The sequence below is a fragment of the Phascolarctos cinereus genome, unplaced genomic scaffold (genome assembly GCF_003287225.1).
Source record: "Phascolarctos cinereus isolate Bilbo 61053 unplaced genomic scaffold, phaCin_HiC Scaffold_726;HRSCAF=1367, whole genome shotgun sequence".
NCBI classification, from domain to species: Eukaryota; Metazoa; Chordata; class Mammalia; order Diprotodontia; family Phascolarctidae; genus Phascolarctos; species Phascolarctos cinereus.
The window spans coordinates 2,674,870-2,693,580 of NW_027556098.1; the positions used below are offsets into that span (position 1 = coordinate 2,674,870).

Here is an 18,711-nt window from a genome sequence, read left to right on the forward strand (position 1 = left end):
CCATAAATCTGACATGTAAACTATTCCTTGCTCTCCCAGTTTGCTTAGAGTATCAGCCTTTATATCTAAATTGTATAGTCATTTTGACTTTATTTTAGTATACAATGCAAGATGTTGGTCTATGTGTCCACAATAACAGCTACATTGTGCGGATCACTAATATTGATACACTTAACCCTTCCCAGCAATACAAGGATCTAAGACATCTCCAAAGGCCTCGTGATGGAAAATGCTACCCACATCCAAAGAAAGAACGATGGAGTTTGAATGCAGATTGAAGCATACTATTTGCTATTTTTTTTCTTCTGTTGAGTTTTGTTTCCTCTTTCTGGTGGTTCCTCCTATGGGTTCTAATTCTTACTTACAACATCACTAACGTGAAAATATGTTTAATAGAAATGTATATGTATAGCCTATATCAGATTGTGTGCCATCTTGGGGAGGGTGGTGGAGAGGAAGGGGAAGAAAAATTTTAAACTCAAAAGCATATGGAAGCAATTGTTGATGAATCAAAATAAAATTAAAAAAAATTTTTAAAAAAAGATGTTGGTCTATGCCTAGTTTCTGCCATACTCTTTTCCAGTTTTCCCAGCAGTTTTTATCAAACAGTGAGTTCTTATCCCAGAAGCTGGAGTCTTTGGGTTTACAATAGATTACTATAGTCATTGACTACTGCATTTTATGTACCTAACCTAATCCACTGGTCCATGACTCTATTTCTTAGCCAGTACCAATAAGTTTTGATGATTGCTGCTTTTATAATACAATTTAAGAGCCAGTATGGCTAAGCTACTTTCCTTTGCATTTCTTTTCATTAATTCCTTAAGTCTCTTTTTAAAAAATAGTACTCCAGCATTTTCACATAGATGACTATACTCCAAGCACTTGAATTTCTAGCCATAACGGATCATGTTCCGCTACTCACACATGACTTTCTTTCCTTCTTCTGTATTATTCTTAATACCAGCAGTATGTCCTTTCTCCTTTTCTTTGCTTATCAAATTCCTACCTATTCTTGTTTTGTTTTGTTTTTTGCTTTTTGGTGAGACAATCAGGGGTTAAGTGACTTGCCCAGGGTCACACAGCTAGTAAGTGTCAAGTGTTTGAGGCTGGATTTGAACTCAGGTCCTCCTGACTCCAAGGCTGAAGCTCTATCCACTGCGCCATCTAGCTGCCCCCTACCTATTCTTTAAAGCCAAACTCAAATACATTCTCCTCCATGACAACTTTGCTTTTTACGAAGTTCTACCTTCAGTTTATCAATGCTCCTCTAATATGTAGCACCTCAAAATGGACTCAGCACTCTACCTGTGGTCTGACCAGCAAAGAGTACCTCACTCCCTTTTCTGGGCCGGGACTAGGGCAGGTAGGTGAAATAGTGGCTTGAGGACTGGACTAGGAGTCAACAAGACGCAACTTCAAATCCCGCCTCAGCTAGTCACTAGCTGTGTGACCTTGGATGAGTTTCTCTTCACCTTTCTCAGCTTCAGTTTCTTCATCTGCAAAAATGAGAATAATAATAGCACCTACCTCACAGGGATTATTGTGAGGATCAAATTAGATATCATATGTAAAGTGTTTTGACAACTTTAAAGCACTATGTAAATGCTAGTGATGACGAAGATAATGATGATATTTCTCTGGCAACTGACTAGTATGAACCATGATATACTTTTCAATGTTTACAAATGTAATATTTTTAATGTCAGATAATTCTACCTTCTGTGGCCCAAGAGTATTTTGTGATAGCACAGAAAAAGCTGAAAATGTTTGGCAACCATTACTGTAAAATATTTCCAAACCTTGCCTGAGGTATACAGGTACCTTTCTTGGACCCAAACTTCTGCTAATGCAGGTTATCACATCACCCTGCTGACTCATATGGAGTTGCAGTTAATGAAAAGTCTTTCAGATCTTTTTTACATGAATTTCTGTCTGTCTGTATCTCTTTAACCCGCTTAACTGAGTTACAGATATCTTTAACCTAAGCAAAATTTACACTTATTCAATTTTAACTTGTTAAATTTCTCCCATTTCCCAGCCTTTCAAAACTCTGGATTCTGACTTCATCATTTAATGGATTAGCAATCCTTCTCAGCCATGTATCATTTTCAAATATAACCTGTCTTCATCCAAGTCACTAAACTCAAGAGAGTGCCTTCCAAGGGGCAGCTAGGTGGCGCAGTGGATAGAGCACTGGCCCTGGATTCAGGAAGACCTGAGTTCAAATTTGGCCTCAGACACATAACACTTACTAGTTGTGTGACCCTGGACAAGTCACTTAATCCCACTGCCTAGCCAAAAAAAAAAAAGAGTGCCTTCCAAGTTAATTTCAATCCATTAATTTGCTTTTTTGGGGGGGAGGGGTGGTGATGAGAGGGTGTTATCTAGTTATTCAACCAGTTAAAAATTTACCTACCATCCAGTCCACGTTTTTAGGTCTTATCCAAAAGGATATCTTAAAAGACTGTCAAGGGGCAGGTAGGTGGTGCAATGGATAGAGCACTGGCCCTGGAGTCAGAAGGACCTGAGTTCAAATCTAGTCTCAGACCAGACACTTGACACTTATTAGCTGTGTGACCCTGGGCAAGTCACTTAACCCCAATTGCCTTGCCAAAAACAAAAAACAAACAAACAAAAAGACTGTCAGATGCCTTCCTGAAATTCAGCAAAGATACACTATCTCCACAGCATTTCCCTAATCTACCTGGTTAATATAGCTTTAAAAAAAAAGGCAAATAAAGTCAGCATGACAAGATTCGTTTTCTTTTTTTCTCCTGAGATACTCCAATAATTCTTAATAATTCCTTGATGTATTTTCTAGGTCAGTTGTTTTTCAGATGAGATGTTTCACATTTTCTTCTATTTTTTCAATCTTTTTACTTTGTTTTATTGTTTCTTGATGTCTCATGAAGTCATTAGCTTCCACCTGACCGATCTTACTTTTTTAAGAAGTGATTTTCTTCAGTGAGGTTTTGTGCCTCTTACCGGAATTGGCCAATTCTGATTTTGCAGGAGTTATATTTTCATTAATATTTTTGTGTTTCTTTTACTAAGCTGTTAATTCTTTTATAATTTTTTTTGCATTGCTCTCCTTTTTCCAATTTTTCCTCTACCACTTTTATTTTATTTTTAATTTTTTTTGCTCTTTTTTTAAAAAAAATCTCTTCCTTTAGCCCTTCTAGAAATTCTTGTTGGGTGTGTGTCCAAATTGCATTTCTCTTTACGGCTTTGTTTGTAGCTGTTTTCACACTGCTATCTTATTGTGAGTTTGTGTATTGAGCTTCTCAGTCACTACAGAAGTGTTTATGCTTAGGGTTTTTTTTTAATTGTTTGCTAATTTTCCTAATCTATTTCTTCACTTGGACTCTGCTTACCTCTGGGGGGGGGGAGATGATTGTTCTGAGTTTCAGGCTTTTATGTACTTCTGCTTTTTCAGCTAGGCTTGGGGGCTTTAAGTTTTCAGTTTCCAGAGTGGTATGATCCTAGGTGCATTCTGTTCACTGCCTTCCTGGTCTGCACGCTGATTCCTACCCAGGTTGGACCCACTGCTCCCTTGATACCTCAACCATAACTGTTCTCCTTCACCCTGATACTAGGCAATGGCCTTGCCAAATGGCACTTGATTCTGCACCCAGTGCTAACTGAAGGGTCTACCTGGAATCTCTTTCTGACCAGGTGCCCAGTCTCCTTACCAACCCTGGTCACTGGCTGTTGCCACTGTGCCACCACTACTATTGATGCCTATAGCCTATGGCACTTCTGCCAGGCCTTGCTCCAAACCAGCTCCCACCCCAGGATCTACAAACCTCTTTCTGTCCTTCTAAGCCACTTTGGGTTAGAAAAATGTCTCACTGTGACTTTTTGTTGGTTATCTCACTTAGAATTCAGTATGAGGCACTGTTTAAAGTTTTGTTTAGAGGGGTGAGTTGGTAGAGCTCAGCAAAATTGTGAACTTCATTCTACCATCTTAGTTTCTCCTCCTTTTTTTTTTCTTTTGAGACTGTGTCTTGTCATCTTGTGTAGGCCAGAAGTACAGTAGCCTTTCATGGGTCTGATACACCTGCTGATCTGCAAAACAGCTTTGACCTGCTCTGCTCCTAATACAAGCCAGTTCACTCATCCTGAAGGAGCCTGAGAAACCTCTGCTCTCAGAGGTATTATACTGAGAGAGACACTGAATTGGCTTAGCACACTGCAGCTCAGAAATTCTAACCTCAAGCAATCCATCAGCCTCAATCTCCCCAGTAGCAGGAATTACAAGTACAAGTCACCGTCCTGTCAAGACTTATTCTTGAAGAACTCATACTGGCTCCTAGCAATGATCATTTCCCTTTCTAAGTACTTGCAAACTATTTGTCTCCCATTGCTGTATGATTCCTATTCTTGTGAAATCCACACATGTATATCATTTGGCAACTGTTCTAACCACCTGCCTCAAAGACTGTAACTCTTCAATTTGCTTTCTAGATGCAATACACAGAATGAAAGACTTGGAGTTAGGAAGACTCAAGTTCAAATCTGCCTTAGACATTTAACTGTATGACCTTGGACAAGTCAACCTCTATCTGCCTCAATTTCCTCAACTGTAAAATGGGAATAAAAGCACCTAACTCTCAGGGTTGTTGTGAGGATCAAATGAGATCAAATGAGTAAATCACTTTGCAAACCTTAAAGTGCTATGTAAATTCTAGCTGTTATGATTATTAGAGAGCCCTGTAAGAAAGAGTGCAGAAAGTTTTCTAGTAGAGTAATGCTAAGCACATAGTGTCTACTTTTTTTTTTCACTTGGGTTTTTTGTTACTCTCCTTCCAGTTTGAAAGCAGATCTACCTCTACTGAATTTATTCATGCTTTTTAAACCAAGGGCTCCCACTTTGGTAACGTACTCCAGATGTTGACTACAGCTGTGCTTGTATATTTAGGGTTCAGTTAAATTCTATTTTATACTGAAAACCTATACATCTTATCTCACTTAATAGTTCATTTTCACTTTGTGTAGGGGATAATGGGTAAAAGTATCCGGATATTTGTAGAACATGCAAGTATACATACACATGATAATAACAGCTAGCATCTTATACAGCCCTTCAAAATTTGCAGAGAGTTGTATATAGAGTTGCATATGTGTTATCTCATTTGATCATATCCTATATGGGTATATAAATATGAATAGATACACATGAAAATACGCAAATGCATTTCTGTATCATGCATGCACAAATCTCTGATTCATTTTGCTGCTTGGCCAAAATCTTAAAGGACTACATCTTGTAAGTGACATATTCTCTTCACTTAGAACATCTAAGTTGTGCTCATGCTGCATAATACTAGCAACTGGGAACCAAGAAATGAAATCCATAGCTGACCTGAAAACTGACATTTTTCACCATTTGTGTCTGCTTCTTTCTCCACCCCAAAACCTTTTCTGTGAGCTGCTAAAGAAGAAGGGAAAAAAAAAACCTGATGGCTTTAACTTCACCTGGTTTTTTTTTCCTAACAAGGTCTACTTTCTAATGTAGGCACGACAGCTCATATTACTCTACAATAAATAGCTCCACATCACTTTTTCTTCAAAAAAAAAAAAAGAAAGAAAGAAAGAAAGATGTCTAAGACTTGATTGACTGGCCATTCATGTCAAGGAGCACTTCATGTATAAAAATTCCAGAGCAACAGAAGAATCTGTATAATCCCCTGGATTTCTTTATAATGAGACGGGACTGTTAAACAGTGAATGGTCTTAAAGTGGCACGCCGGAAGAAGGAAAAGGAGAGGGCTTTGATGATCCACTGACTGGGTAACCAGCCTCCAAGAAGCAAGTTCCAGTGGAAACTTCAAAGATAGCTAAAAAGTAGCTCAACTTTCTTTCTTATTTTTAACTGTTCCCAGAGAAATATCTAGGTTTTAATAGCTTTGCTAGTCTCTTCCCTCTGAGATGAACTTCTATTTACACCGTATCTACCTGGTACGCACACAGTTCTTTGCATGTTGTCTCCTCCATTAGAATGTAAGCTCCTTGAAAGCAGGGACTTTTATGCTTTTTCCTTTCTTTGTATCCCCAGTGCTCAGCACAGTTCTGGCATATGAGTGCTTGTTGACCGACTATCGGAACAACAATTTAGAAAAGATAACAAAATTTAACTGACTCCAGTACTAATGAAATTAGGTGATGAAAATAATAGATTATATTTATATAATGCTTTATTAGCCTACATTTGTATAAGACAGCCTAAGGGCTGCACTAAGGGAGGCTATGCATTATTGTTCTCAGTATCTTTAAGAATGAGGTAGAACGCACCAGCCTCTATAAGAGTCCTCAAGAAGGATCATACATAGATATTTGAGGATTTCTTCCAAAAGGCAATTTTATCATCATTTTCAGCACATGACTGACTATAACACAAAAATTAGATTTCATAGTACTAGGTTTACATGGTACATAGTACATAGTACTAGATTACATGATACATTACATAGTAATTCCCTCCTCAAGGAGATTGTGGGGCAATAAAGTGCTAGAGAACCTTTTGACTCAGGCATACCACCACTGGTCCTGTATACCCAAAAGATACCAGAGGAAAAGGATCTTTATGTACAAAAAATATTTATAGAACCTCTTTTTGTAGTGGCAAAGAACTAGAAGTTGAGATACTCATCAGTTGAGGAACAGCTAAACAAGTTACAGTTAATGAATATGACAGAACACTATTGTGCCATAAGAAATGGTGAAAGGGTTTAGAGAAACCTGGGAAGATTTGCATGAACTGATACAGATTCAGAGTGAAGTGGGCAGAATCGGGAAAACAATGTATACAACAATAATACCACTGTAAAGACAAACAACTTTGAGACAATCATAAAAACTCTGATTAATGCAATGACCAACCATGATTGGAAAGGACTGATGATGAAACAGGTTACCCATCTTCTAAAAGTTAGGTTAGGTTAGGTTGTTGTCCTTTATTCTCAAAGAGGACCAAAATGACATCATTATGAGGGAGTCAAGGTACGCTGTGTCAGACTGTGGCCGATCAGACCAATGTGAGCTCTACCATAGGTCAGGCACAAATAGTCCATGTGAACATTTGGGGTGACGTCTCTAAATTTGTGCATCTCCTGTTTCTTTTGAGCTACTGCTTTGCTTATAGAGCATAGAGCCTTCTTCGATGCAGGCACACTGGTCCTTCATCAACATCTCCTATGTCATGCAATCGATTCCAAAGTTCAAACCCATCCACCTTCTAAAAAAGATATGATGGACTTTCACAGTACAGAATCAGACAGACACACATACAACACACACAGAGTCATAAACAACATGGGAATTTGTTTTACATATGTTTTACACGTCTTGCATATTTGTTACAAGAATTTTTTTCTTTTCTGAATATCTTTTCACGGGGGCGGGAAGGAGGAAACATTGTTCATTGAAAACAATTTGTTTTAAAAGAAAAGGCACAGAAAGAGGTTCAATAATGGCCTATCTATGTTTGTCTTTGTTACCTACCTGCTCTGGAAGTCTGAAATCACCATAGCTTGGCAGCTGGCCTGGAGGTTTGGGCTGGCTGACAGAGTCATTGCTTGTGTTATGGTGTAGAACCTGATAGACAAACAAGAAAACTTATGAAAATCTTTCTTTCTGGCTACACAAATAAGGGTAACAAATTCTACCTCAATGGTGGAAGGCTCAAGCCAAGTGATGAAAGACTTCAGATAGCAACAGCAGAATTCAGAGCAGGAGACAGAATATAGAAAACCGAGGATCATCATGAATGCTTCTTTAGAGACCAGTTTTCTCTGTGCGCCATTATGTTGATAGAGAACATTAGCTACTAGTTATCAGGTTTGAATTCTGGAGAGCAGTCACTGAAAAAATGGCATGTGAGAATAACTCTGAACTCTGGGATCTCATCTGGTTTAGACTAACAAAATCCCAATTTCTTACTGGAATTAGGATCTTAGGATGAAAGATTTAGAGCTGGAAGGGTCTTGAGAGACGATTAAGTCCAATACCCCTCATTTTACAGAGGAAGAAACTGAGGTCAAGAGAGGTTAAGTGACTTCTCCCAGGGTCTAACAGCTAGTAAATGTCTAAGTTCAGATTTGAACTCTGATCTTTCTGGGTACAACTGCTATGCTCTATCCAGTATACCATGTCGCCCCTCCTCAACTTCCACTTAGTAATCTAGATCCTTGCCTGATGTTGGTAACGCCTTTAAATCTAGAAGTAAAAAGATGGTTCTGGGGCAGTTCCAATGTGAGGTGTCAAACTTGAGGGCTGCTCACACCAAGCTTAAAATGTAATTGGCAAACATTTAATGAAATAAACAAAAATAAAATAAAACACAGATACTGTTAATTCCTGATTTTCCAAGTCAAGATGAAGCCCATGGGATTTCATTTCTATTTGAGTCTGACACCACTGGCCCAGAAGATAAGTATAGCATTTAGATACATAGTAGACACTCAATTTGGCTGAATCTTGAAGAGTAGTGAAAGGTGGATATGTTGAGACAGTAATTAAAAGGATTTCTGACCTGTTCTTGAGTCAGGAAGACAGACCTTCAACTAGTCTTTCCAGGTGTCTTATTATCCTTCAATTTGAAACAAATACTTCAACTTTTTAAGGGAGTAGATGGGTTAGGATTAGGTAACTTAGTTGGTCACAAAATTGTTCAGCTTAATTTGAAGTCAACTATTTGTCCCATGTAAATTAACACCTTAGAGCCATGGAATGTCACAAGACCGGAAATATAGACCCTTCCTGGTGAAAGATTCCCTAACAATTGCCACAAAACACTCATTGAGAGGTAAAAATTGGTATATTTCAGTGGCAGAAGTGAGAATAAGACATAAGGAAAGGCATTCTTGCAGAGGGGACTAAGATAACTCATTCCTATAAATTAATGTGGAATAAAACAATTACAGAAACTGCCTTGTTAACATCTCTCATCAGTAGACTTGATAAAAGGGAGGCCCCATAACACACTCTCTAAATTTATTGCACTCTTACTTCTAATCAGCAGGGGAGTGGTGACCTGATGAAGCAGCATAGAAATGCATGTCAATGAGGTAGACTCTTTCTCTGCCGCCTTGCCATTCTGTTCTTAGGACACTACAGAATTTTAAGGCTGTACTGGGGCTATACAATAGGAAGCCAATGTCACGCTGATGACCACTCGATTTCTGCTTCATCCCTGCCACTCAGCCATAAGTGGAAAGATTTCAGGTCAGATTGAGTATCTTCTTCAATGCTTATGTATGCTCTGATGGAGCAGCCCAGTCCTTTTAGGTGCATCCCCCCTCCCCGCCCTTCTCCCGCCCCATCCCTTTGGGCTATAAGAGCAGCAAATCTGCTGGAAAGCACACATGTATAGCCAGAGATCTGTGCAAAGGACAAAGTCACTCATTTGGTGGTCTGCTGAGTAACTCACCTTTTAAGGATAATGAAAGTCTGATTTTTTGCAGACTATATGACTTGTCATCCACATGAAAATCTGCCTAATTCATTTGTGTGAATCAAACAACTGTGTGCATAGGGCTGTCAGCAACATAAAACATTCATGTCAAAATTACTGGGATCAAATTTGGTTCCTACCTGTGACACAAAAGGTCTGGGGGGAAGAGCCGGTGGTGGAGGTAACAGCCCTGGTTTAGCAGCTGAAAAAAACAAACCATATTATTATAATTTCTTCTAAAGGGTAAAGAACTCTTGTCTATAACAAGAAATACTTGAAATGTTTTAAATGTGTAATATAAATGTTCATCTACTCTGTTCTTTAAAAAAATCAAACACTAGTATACTTATTTCTAACCATTTCCCCCCACTTTACTCAGACATCAAAATCCAAATATTTATTGAAGCAATTATTTTTAAAGGCTTAGAGTAAGCAGGACTGGAATGGCACCACATAGGCCATGAGACTGGCAGAAAACATTTCAGGAAGTCAGCTAATATTCAGGTCATTTATTTTAGGATAACACAGCTCCTTGGCTTTTCTGTCTTTCTCTTGTTTTTTGGCCATTGAAATGTAAATAAGCATAGGGAATAGGCCAGGAAAAACAAAAGGAGTGGGGCTCAAACAAATCAGTTTTTTTTATTCCTGAATATCTTCTTCAGTAATTTCAGTCCAGTCTGACTTTTTGTGGCCCCATTTGGGGTTTTCTTGGAAAAGATACCGGAGTGGTTTATCATTTCCTTCTCTGTGTCATTTTATAGGTGAGCAACTAAAGCAAACAGGGTTAAGTGACTTGCCCAGGGTCACATAGCTAGGCAGCATTTTAGGCCAGATTTTAACTCAGGAAGATAAGTCTTCCTAACTTCAGGCACGGCACTCTAGCCACTGTGCCACCTAGCTGCCATTCTATAATATAATCTTTAATATAAAGAGTTCTGGTGAACAGATTTGAAGGTGGGGAATGGAGAGTTGAGACTAATTACTAAAATGATATTTTATGAGGAAGCTTGATATAGTAGATTGAGAACTGGACTTAGGGTCAGAAGGATCTGAGTTTGAATCCTGCCTCTGATTCTTTTTTTTTTTTTGGTGAGGCAACTGGTGTTAAGTGAGTTGCCTAGGGTCACACAGTGAGGTGTCAAGTGTCTGAAGCCAGATTTGAACTCAAGTCCTCCTCACTCCAGGGCCTGTGCTCTCTCTACTGTGCCACCTAGCTGCCCCAAAGAATACATTTTTTTTCTGCATCTTTTTTCTGGGGGGGGGCTAGGCAATGGGGTTAAGTGATTTGCCCAGGGTCACACAGCTAGTAAGTGTCAAGTGTCTGAGGCCGCATTTGAACTCAGGTCCTCCTGACTCCAGGGCTGGTGCTCTATCCTCTGCGCCACCTAGCTGCCCCTCCTGCCTCTGACTCTTAACTTGTGTGACCCTGGACAAGTTACTCTGTTTTGGTTTCTTCATCTGTAAAATGAAGATAATAGTATTTGAGTCAAAGGGTTGTTGTAAGAATCAAATGAAATATACATGTAAAGCATTTTGCTTAAAGTGGCATATAAACGTTAGCTATCATCATCATTATATTTGGTGGGTTACTTATAGATTTTAATTTTGTTAGCCCTGATCCCTATCAACATGGATAAGTCGTGGAAATGGTTTTGTATTGAACACACACACACATGCACGCATGCACACTTGTGTATGTGATAGAATCTGATTCCAAATGAAAGCTACTTTTAGAAAAAAAAAATTGAGTCATTAACATGGCAATTTTTAAAAGTTATATGACATACTTAGATAAACTTCAGCTAAATCAAGAATAATACCTTCCCTGTCACTAAATAATTGAGAAATGATATACGTACTAGATAAATCTGATACACGAAAACTCAGTGTAATAATGTAAAAATCAATTTTAATGTTACATAAAGTCTATTTTCATATGGGCAGGGTAAATCATCTTACTTGCAAAACAGAGGAAAATAAAGTTTTCTATTCAGGTGTAGGAGATTCACAACATATATAGCATATTTGGTAACATGTACAATCACCAGTATCCTGATAGAAACTAATGCCATTTTCCCTAAGTTTTGCAGATATTTCCCTAAACTGAGTCAGAACAGCTCAAGGGAATGGGGGGGGGAGTGAAGAGGGGGAGAGGTGCTTTTTTAATGTAACTCAGAGTAATGTAATGAAGTCTTTCATTTCAAGCTAGTGACCTGAGATGATAACAAACATGTGACCCATCCATTATTTCTCTCAATCTGTCTCTCATTAAATTCACGAAACACTTCACAAGGTCAAGCTGCAGGGGTATTGAGGCTCTGTACAGGCATCTGTAATGAAGAATCCTAAGTTTAAAAGTACGTATCAGGTAGAGTTGATGGAAGTCACTTGGAGTTAAGCTCGAAGGGCCTCCTAACAAATACAGACTTCTGAAGCCCGGGTCCTTAAATCACCTCTGTTGGACATGTCCCAAACCAATGCTTGTTCCTTTGGAAAAGTCCAAACAATTATACTTGAGTAATTTATATACCAAAGCAAAATTTTATTTTAAAAAAAAGCTAAACAAGTGAAAACATCACATATTTTCATTTTCTCTACAACTCATCAATCTTTTAAAAAATGTAACACTACAATCATTTCAGTGGTAAATATATCCAGTGTCAACAAAGACCATGTATCTTCATTGTTTAAAATCTATTCCCTAAACCAAAAAACACAACACCCATCAAGAGCTAAAGCACAAAACAACAACAAAACCAGAGCAACAATTTTTAAGATAGTTAAAATATTTAGTACACCTAAATATAACTAAACACTGCTCTGAAGATGTAATGGACAAAATGAAAAAAAATAACATTTCTTTTTAGATCGCCAACAGAAATAGAATATCATTTTTCATTGTGCTCCCTTCTGTGACATGGCCACCACCTCTCAGGTACAAGCCCTCATCATCTGAACCATTCCAGTTGCCTGTGGATTAGTTTCCCTACCTTGAATCTGCTCCAGTCCAGTCCATTCTCCATTTGGCTGTCAAAGTGTTCTTCCTAAAGCATAGTTCTGACCAGGTCACCTCCCTATTCAATAAACTCCAGTGGGTCCATAACCCCTCCAGGATCAAACTTTTTACAACCTGGCCCCCTCCTACTTTTCCAGCCTTCTTACACTTTCTTCATTCCTCACATACGTGGTGATGCAGTGACTTGCCTCCTTACAACATCTCCAAATTCTGGGCATTTTGACTAGGTGTCTTTCATAAATGGAATACTCTTCCTTCCTAATCTCTACCTCCTCGCTTTCTTCAAATCTCAGTTAAAATCTCACTGTGTATAAGAAGGCTTTCCTGATCCCCCTTAATGTTAATGCCTTTTCTCTGTTAATTATTTCCAATGTATCCTGTATATGGTTTGTTTGAACATAGCTATTTACATGTTGTCTCCCTCATTAGACTGTGTGAGCTTCTTAAAAGTAGAGACTATCTTTTGCCTTTTTTTTTTTAATCCCTAGCATTTAGCTCAGTGCCTGGCACATTTTAGGTGCTTAATGAATGCTTTTGTCCTCGTTATTCAGTTGTGTCCGATTCTTCGTGACCCCAATTTGATGTTTCCTTGGCAAAATATTAGACTGATTTGCCATTTCCTTCTCCAGCTCATTTTACAAATGAGGAACTGAGGCAAACAAGGTTAAGTGATTTGCCCAGGGCCACACAGATAGAACAACTAGTGTCTAACACTGAAGTTGAACTTGGGAAGATGAGTCTTCCTGATTCCAAGGCCAGCACTCTATCCACTGCACTACCTAGCTACCCCTTTAATAAATGCTTACTGGGGGCAGCTAGGTGGCACAGAGGATAGAGCACTGGCCCTGAAGTCAGGAGGACCTGAGTTCAAATCCAGCCTCAGACCAAACACTTGACACTTACAAGCTATGTGACCCTGGGCAAGTCACTTAACCCCAATTGCCTAAAAAAGAAAAAGAAAAATAAATAAATGCTTACTCACTGACTAAAACAGAAAGGTCAGACTTTGTACTTGAATTGCCTATAACTTGAATAGGCTAATCCCATCTATTCTGCACCTCTCCAAAATGCAACATAAATTTTAGATGTTCATCCCTCTCAATGTAGTTGGAAGTTTATTTGTTTTATTTACTTATTGATCTCTAGAGAAATTAGTATAGTGAATTGCATTCAAACAATTTTGTTCTATCATTCACTAGCATTTGGGCCTGTGTTCTATGTGAAAATCAACAAAACTACAACCAGAAGACTACTGTGCTTTCCTTAAAACTTCTCAAAAATGGGTTGAATAGAAGCAATTCCAAACTTACTTGTTTAAGTTAATGTGGGACCAAATATCAAGGGATTCAAAGAGCCTGTTACATACTAAACTGAAATCCAGCTGCTGGAAAGTAGAAACTTCTATGAATCAATCCACAACTCTGGTGTGGTACTTCTTCATATCATACAAAGTCCTTGCCATGGTTTCAGTAAGTATTACAAAGGTAATTGATCAATTTCTTTTTCTGGCCTGGTTGCCCAAAATATTGACAAAACTTTTTCAAATATATGCATTCCTAAACAAGATCTGGATCAAAAGAATATATTTGTCCTGAACATTTTTAATTTTAAAACACTGTTTCATATTTGAAAATAACATTGTTGATGGTCATAGCTACTGTACTGTGTAAGTGGAACTATACAGATAAATGAACAGTCTGTTGTTTCAGCTTTGCATCCTAGACTTGTTGCCATCTCAGATTCTTTGCTTGAGAAGACATTCCATATTATCTATTGCTGAATATCAAATGATTGCATCTCCTAGTGTTTTTTTTTTCAACAATATCAAACACACCATTTCAGTTGAGTCCTTAGAGCATTTGGTATACTACAGAACATCTAGACTTAGTATGTTACAGACCACCTGGACAGAACAAAGAAATCAGTCCTAAGTCTGGCATGACATGGGGATCTTTAATTATTTGAACATTTACTAAGCAGTCAAAAACATGCTAAAATTTGAACATGACCTTGGTTGGAATTCTGACTCTGACACTTACTACCTGTGTTACCTTGGACAAATCATTTACATATTCTGGGCCTTAGTTTCTTCACCTGTAAAATGATGCTTTGGACTCAAATACCTCTAAGGCACTTCTGGTTCTAGATGTATCATCCTATTATCCTATGTAGTCTCTTCTCTTTCTCATTCTCTCACTCTCTTCTCTGTCTCTCTGTCTGTCTATCTGTTCTCTCTCTCTCTCTCTCTCTCTCTCTCTGTGTGTGTGTGTGTGTGTGTGTGTGTGTGTCTTAGCTTGCCTTACTGATGATTTCAGTTTTCAAAGTTGGATGACTTGATGAAGAAAACTCCTCTCCTAAAAGTGCTTTTCACCAATAAGAAATAAAAAGGAAGGGAATCTTCGCATTGATGCAATCCCATTCTTACTTAGAATTTGTGGCCAAGGTGAGGAAAGTTGTGCATAGGTTAACAGGCACTCTATATTTTGAGAGAATATATTTCAAAGGCTTTGGAGAATGAAGAGGTGGTATCCTATGGACTAAAATTCTACAAGGGAAGTCATTCCAGGTCAGAGCTTTCACTCTAAAGAATAAAAATCTGAATACACAAAGAGAAACAATTCTGATAAGGAAAAAAAAGTGGAAAGTTGTATAAATAGATCTATGGGGATGTTCAGGGAAATCACTAATTCAGATTTTTAAAAGCTGCATATAGGAGATCAAAGCTAGAGCAGGTATGGAGGAAGAATATAAAAGCATACCAAGGTCCTGTAAGCATAGTGCCAGGAGCATTAAACCCAAGAATGTAAGCCTTTGGGGAAAGGAATTGCTTTGTGCCTTTATTTTACAAAACCTAGTATTGTGCCTGACACAAAATGAGCATTTAACAAGTGTTTGCTGATTACTGCTGACGAGGTCCACTGTATTCTGCCCGAGTTTAGAGCACTGTGGTCTTATTTGGGCACTACATATTTAGAAAAATAATGACAAACTACAAAAAGCCTGGTGCAAGGCAACCAGGATGCTGAAGGACCTCAAGATGGTGCCATAAAAATATTGATTAAACCAACTGTTTAGCCTGCAAAAGGGGCCATCTTTAAGGATCTGGAGGGCTATTAAGTGGAAGAAGAAATAAACGTGTTCTGATTGGCCCCAAAAGGTAGAGTTAGAAACAATGGGTGGAAGTCATAGAGGGGCAGATTTGGGCTTGATGTAAGGAAAAACTTCTTAATCATCAATAAAAGCAGAATGAGCTGCCTTGGCAAAGAGTTGACTTCTCATCATTAAGTACTTTCCAGCCAAGAATGGACAGTCTTTTACTGGGGATGCTATCAAGAAAATTCTCGTTCAGGTATGGAGTGGTACTTTCTGAGTCCCCTTCAATACTGAGATCTTGATTTATTTTCAACCAACAAGTCATTATTAAGTACCTTTCTATGTATTTCTAGGGCTTACAACAGTGTTTGGCACATCATATGGGGCTTAATAAATGCTAGTTAGCTGACTATCTACTATTTGCAAAGCAATGGAGTAGACACAATGTCCTTGGAGGCAGCTGAGTGGTACAGTGGCTAAAACACTGGTCCTGGAGTCAGGAAGACCTGAGTTCAGATCTGTCCTCAGACACAAGCTGTATGACCCTGGGCACATCACTTAACCTCTGTTTGCCTCAGTTTCCTCAACTGTGAAATAAGGAAAATAACTGCAACTGCCTCGCAGGGTTACTGTGAGGATCAGATGAGATAATATTTCTAAAGCACTTAGCACAGTGTCTGGAACATAGTAGGCACTATTTAAATGCTTATTTCCCTCCCCTCTCCCAGCCCCTCAGTGTATGTTCACTTCTTAAACCAAGAATATGTTATACTTGATTCCTATCTTCCAGGGGTTTATAATTCAGGATTACCATATACGGAAAGGTAAGTTAATAGCAAAAGGTAGTCAGTATAAAATACGGGCAGGATATGGTTCAACTGCATTCAATAAACACTTATTAAATACCTACTAAGTGCCAGGCATTGTGCAAGATGAAGAAGTGTCAAATAAGGGATACGGGTAATAAATTAGTGCTATAGATCATCTTGGTTTGGGGTAGTCAAGAAAGGCCTGGAAGAGGTGAAAGAAGTAGGATTTAAGCTTCACTTTGAAGACTAAATAAGATTTATGCTGGCGGAAAGGAGTACAGGTTTTTCAAGCAAGGGGAAGAGTGTGAGACAAAGCTGGAAAGTGAAAGGTATATTTAGGGGACTGTGAATAGACCAGTTAGACCAGGATCAAATAAAGTCCAAATTCTTCTTTTCAGTATTTAAAGCCCTTCATAACCTGGCCCCAAACCCACCTTTCTAATCTCATTATTCATTACTCCCCCTCTATGCTCCTTGTAATTTAGCCAAACTGGTCTTCTTGTATATGACATTAAATGATTACATCTGTAATCTTGATACCTAGCACAATTAGGCTTTATTGAACGATTCAAAGTTTAGGCTGTTAAAGCTGTACGGGCAGGTGGGAATATAGTGAGGATGTCTATATGTCTTCCCATACTAGAAATGTTCATCCTATTCACCTCTACTTCCTAGAATCTCTAGTTTCCTCCAAAGCTCAGCGCAAATGCTGCCTCCTACATAAGAAACTAATCCATTCAACTGCGAGTACAACCCTCTCTCTGTCCTCCCCCAAAAGAAACTACAGTACATGTATATAGTTATTTTGTATAGTCTTATATACATATATGTTGCTTCCCCAATAGAATGTTAGCTCCTTGGAGCAAAAACTGTTTCTTTTATATCTGTGTAATCCTATCACCTAGCATGCTGCCTGGCATATACTAGGTATTTCATAAATGTTTGTTAATGGACTGATGAGTAAAGAATTCAATGAGATTTCAGTGAAGGATTCACTGTATATGCTGATAAAGCCGTCTGAGCAAGTATAGGCGTTCATAAGCATCATCGGCATACAGGAATACAGACTTTCTTCCATAGGTCACCAGAAGCTGTTCAAAGCTTTCAGTCAAACAATCAATATTTATTCTTTACTCTGTCTAAGGTATGACACTGAGTGCTGTAAGGGATGAAAAGAAGTATAAAACAAAACTCTGGTCCTTAAGGAACTTGGTCAAAGTTGTAGGATAAAAGAAAAGCTTCGAATAGCAGTTCAAATCTCACAAGGTCTTGCTTCCTTGTAGTTGTCCCATTTTAGAATATGTATTTGAATAGATGTTGCCTTGTGCCCTAATCCTAAATGATGGCCAAGATGGGTCTGGAGGAAAAGGAAAGATTCACACTCATTTGGAGGGGCGCTGAAAAATTGGACCTGACCTGACCTCTCAGTTCATTCCTAATTTAGAGGATGTTGGACATCTGATTCAGTTTAAGGTTCATCCAAAATACCAACTCAGGTGTCCCAAACTGTGACTGCCTCAGTGATCTTTAAACAATAAGAACTTTAAAATAAAAGACAGTCTATAGATTTGGGCATCTCTCGATTGTGGCCAATACAATTCTATTTTTCAAACCTCCAATTACCCTAATAAGCATCATGGTGAGGTTCCTTTACATCTAGGTCTTAGGTTCTGTTTCTAAAACTCATGTTCTGGTAAACTTGATCTTTTAACTCCAAGTTCTGTCATCAAATAAATTTTGTATATGATTGTGTGTGTGTGTTTGTGTGTGCATGCGCACATGCACACACACAAGCATGAGCCCACACACACTTATTACTAAAACTAGCTACAAAAAGGGTAAAGAGCTAAAAAAGGAAGGGAAAAGGAAGGGGAAAAATGATTCTTCTCTAATTGGAGGTCACACTAGTTAATGTAGTGTTATACTAATAGATCTGTAAATCTTTTCTTGCTTCTCATCAGCCACGTGGAAAGAAAAAAGGAAGAGCTTTAAGGACAAAGGAGCTAAAACTTGGGTGGAATCATCTTGGCAGTTTTTGGAGGGAAGGGATAGTGAGCAGAATATTCCATAAGATAAAGTCCCCATAGATGAAGCTGAAAGGAACACTAAAAAATGCTTTATGCTAAAATAGTCAGAGGAAAACTACAGTCGATTTATATAAATTCTATAGATCAGCAGGCCATTTCATGAATGCCCACTCAGAAATATTAATGTTGTGTCAAATTTTTATCTGTTTTATATACTTTTATATACTTATATACTTTAACATTTCTTATCATTGTGGGGAAGGGAAAAGGTGGCCTTTCCTTGGACAATATTTTAAAATATGATTATTT

At 38.3% G+C, this 18,711-nt stretch overlaps 1 protein-coding gene across 8 annotated transcripts in view; it reads right to left on the reverse strand.

Annotated features, from left to right (window-relative positions):
- REPS2 (RALBP1 associated Eps domain containing 2) overlaps positions 1–18,711 on the reverse strand; it is a 352,146-nt gene that overhangs the window by 48,956 nt on the left and 284,479 nt on the right. For all 8 annotated transcript variants that reach the window (XM_078146089.1, XM_078146083.1, XM_078146082.1 and 5 more), the window contains 2 exons: positions 9,598–9,659; positions 7,507–7,599 (listed from right to left, as the gene is read on the reverse strand). In XM_078146089.1, coding sequence (XP_078002215.1) covers positions 7,507–7,599; positions 9,598–9,659 — 155 coding nt within the window. The remainder of the gene's footprint in view (positions 1–7,506; positions 7,600–9,597; positions 9,660–18,711) is intronic.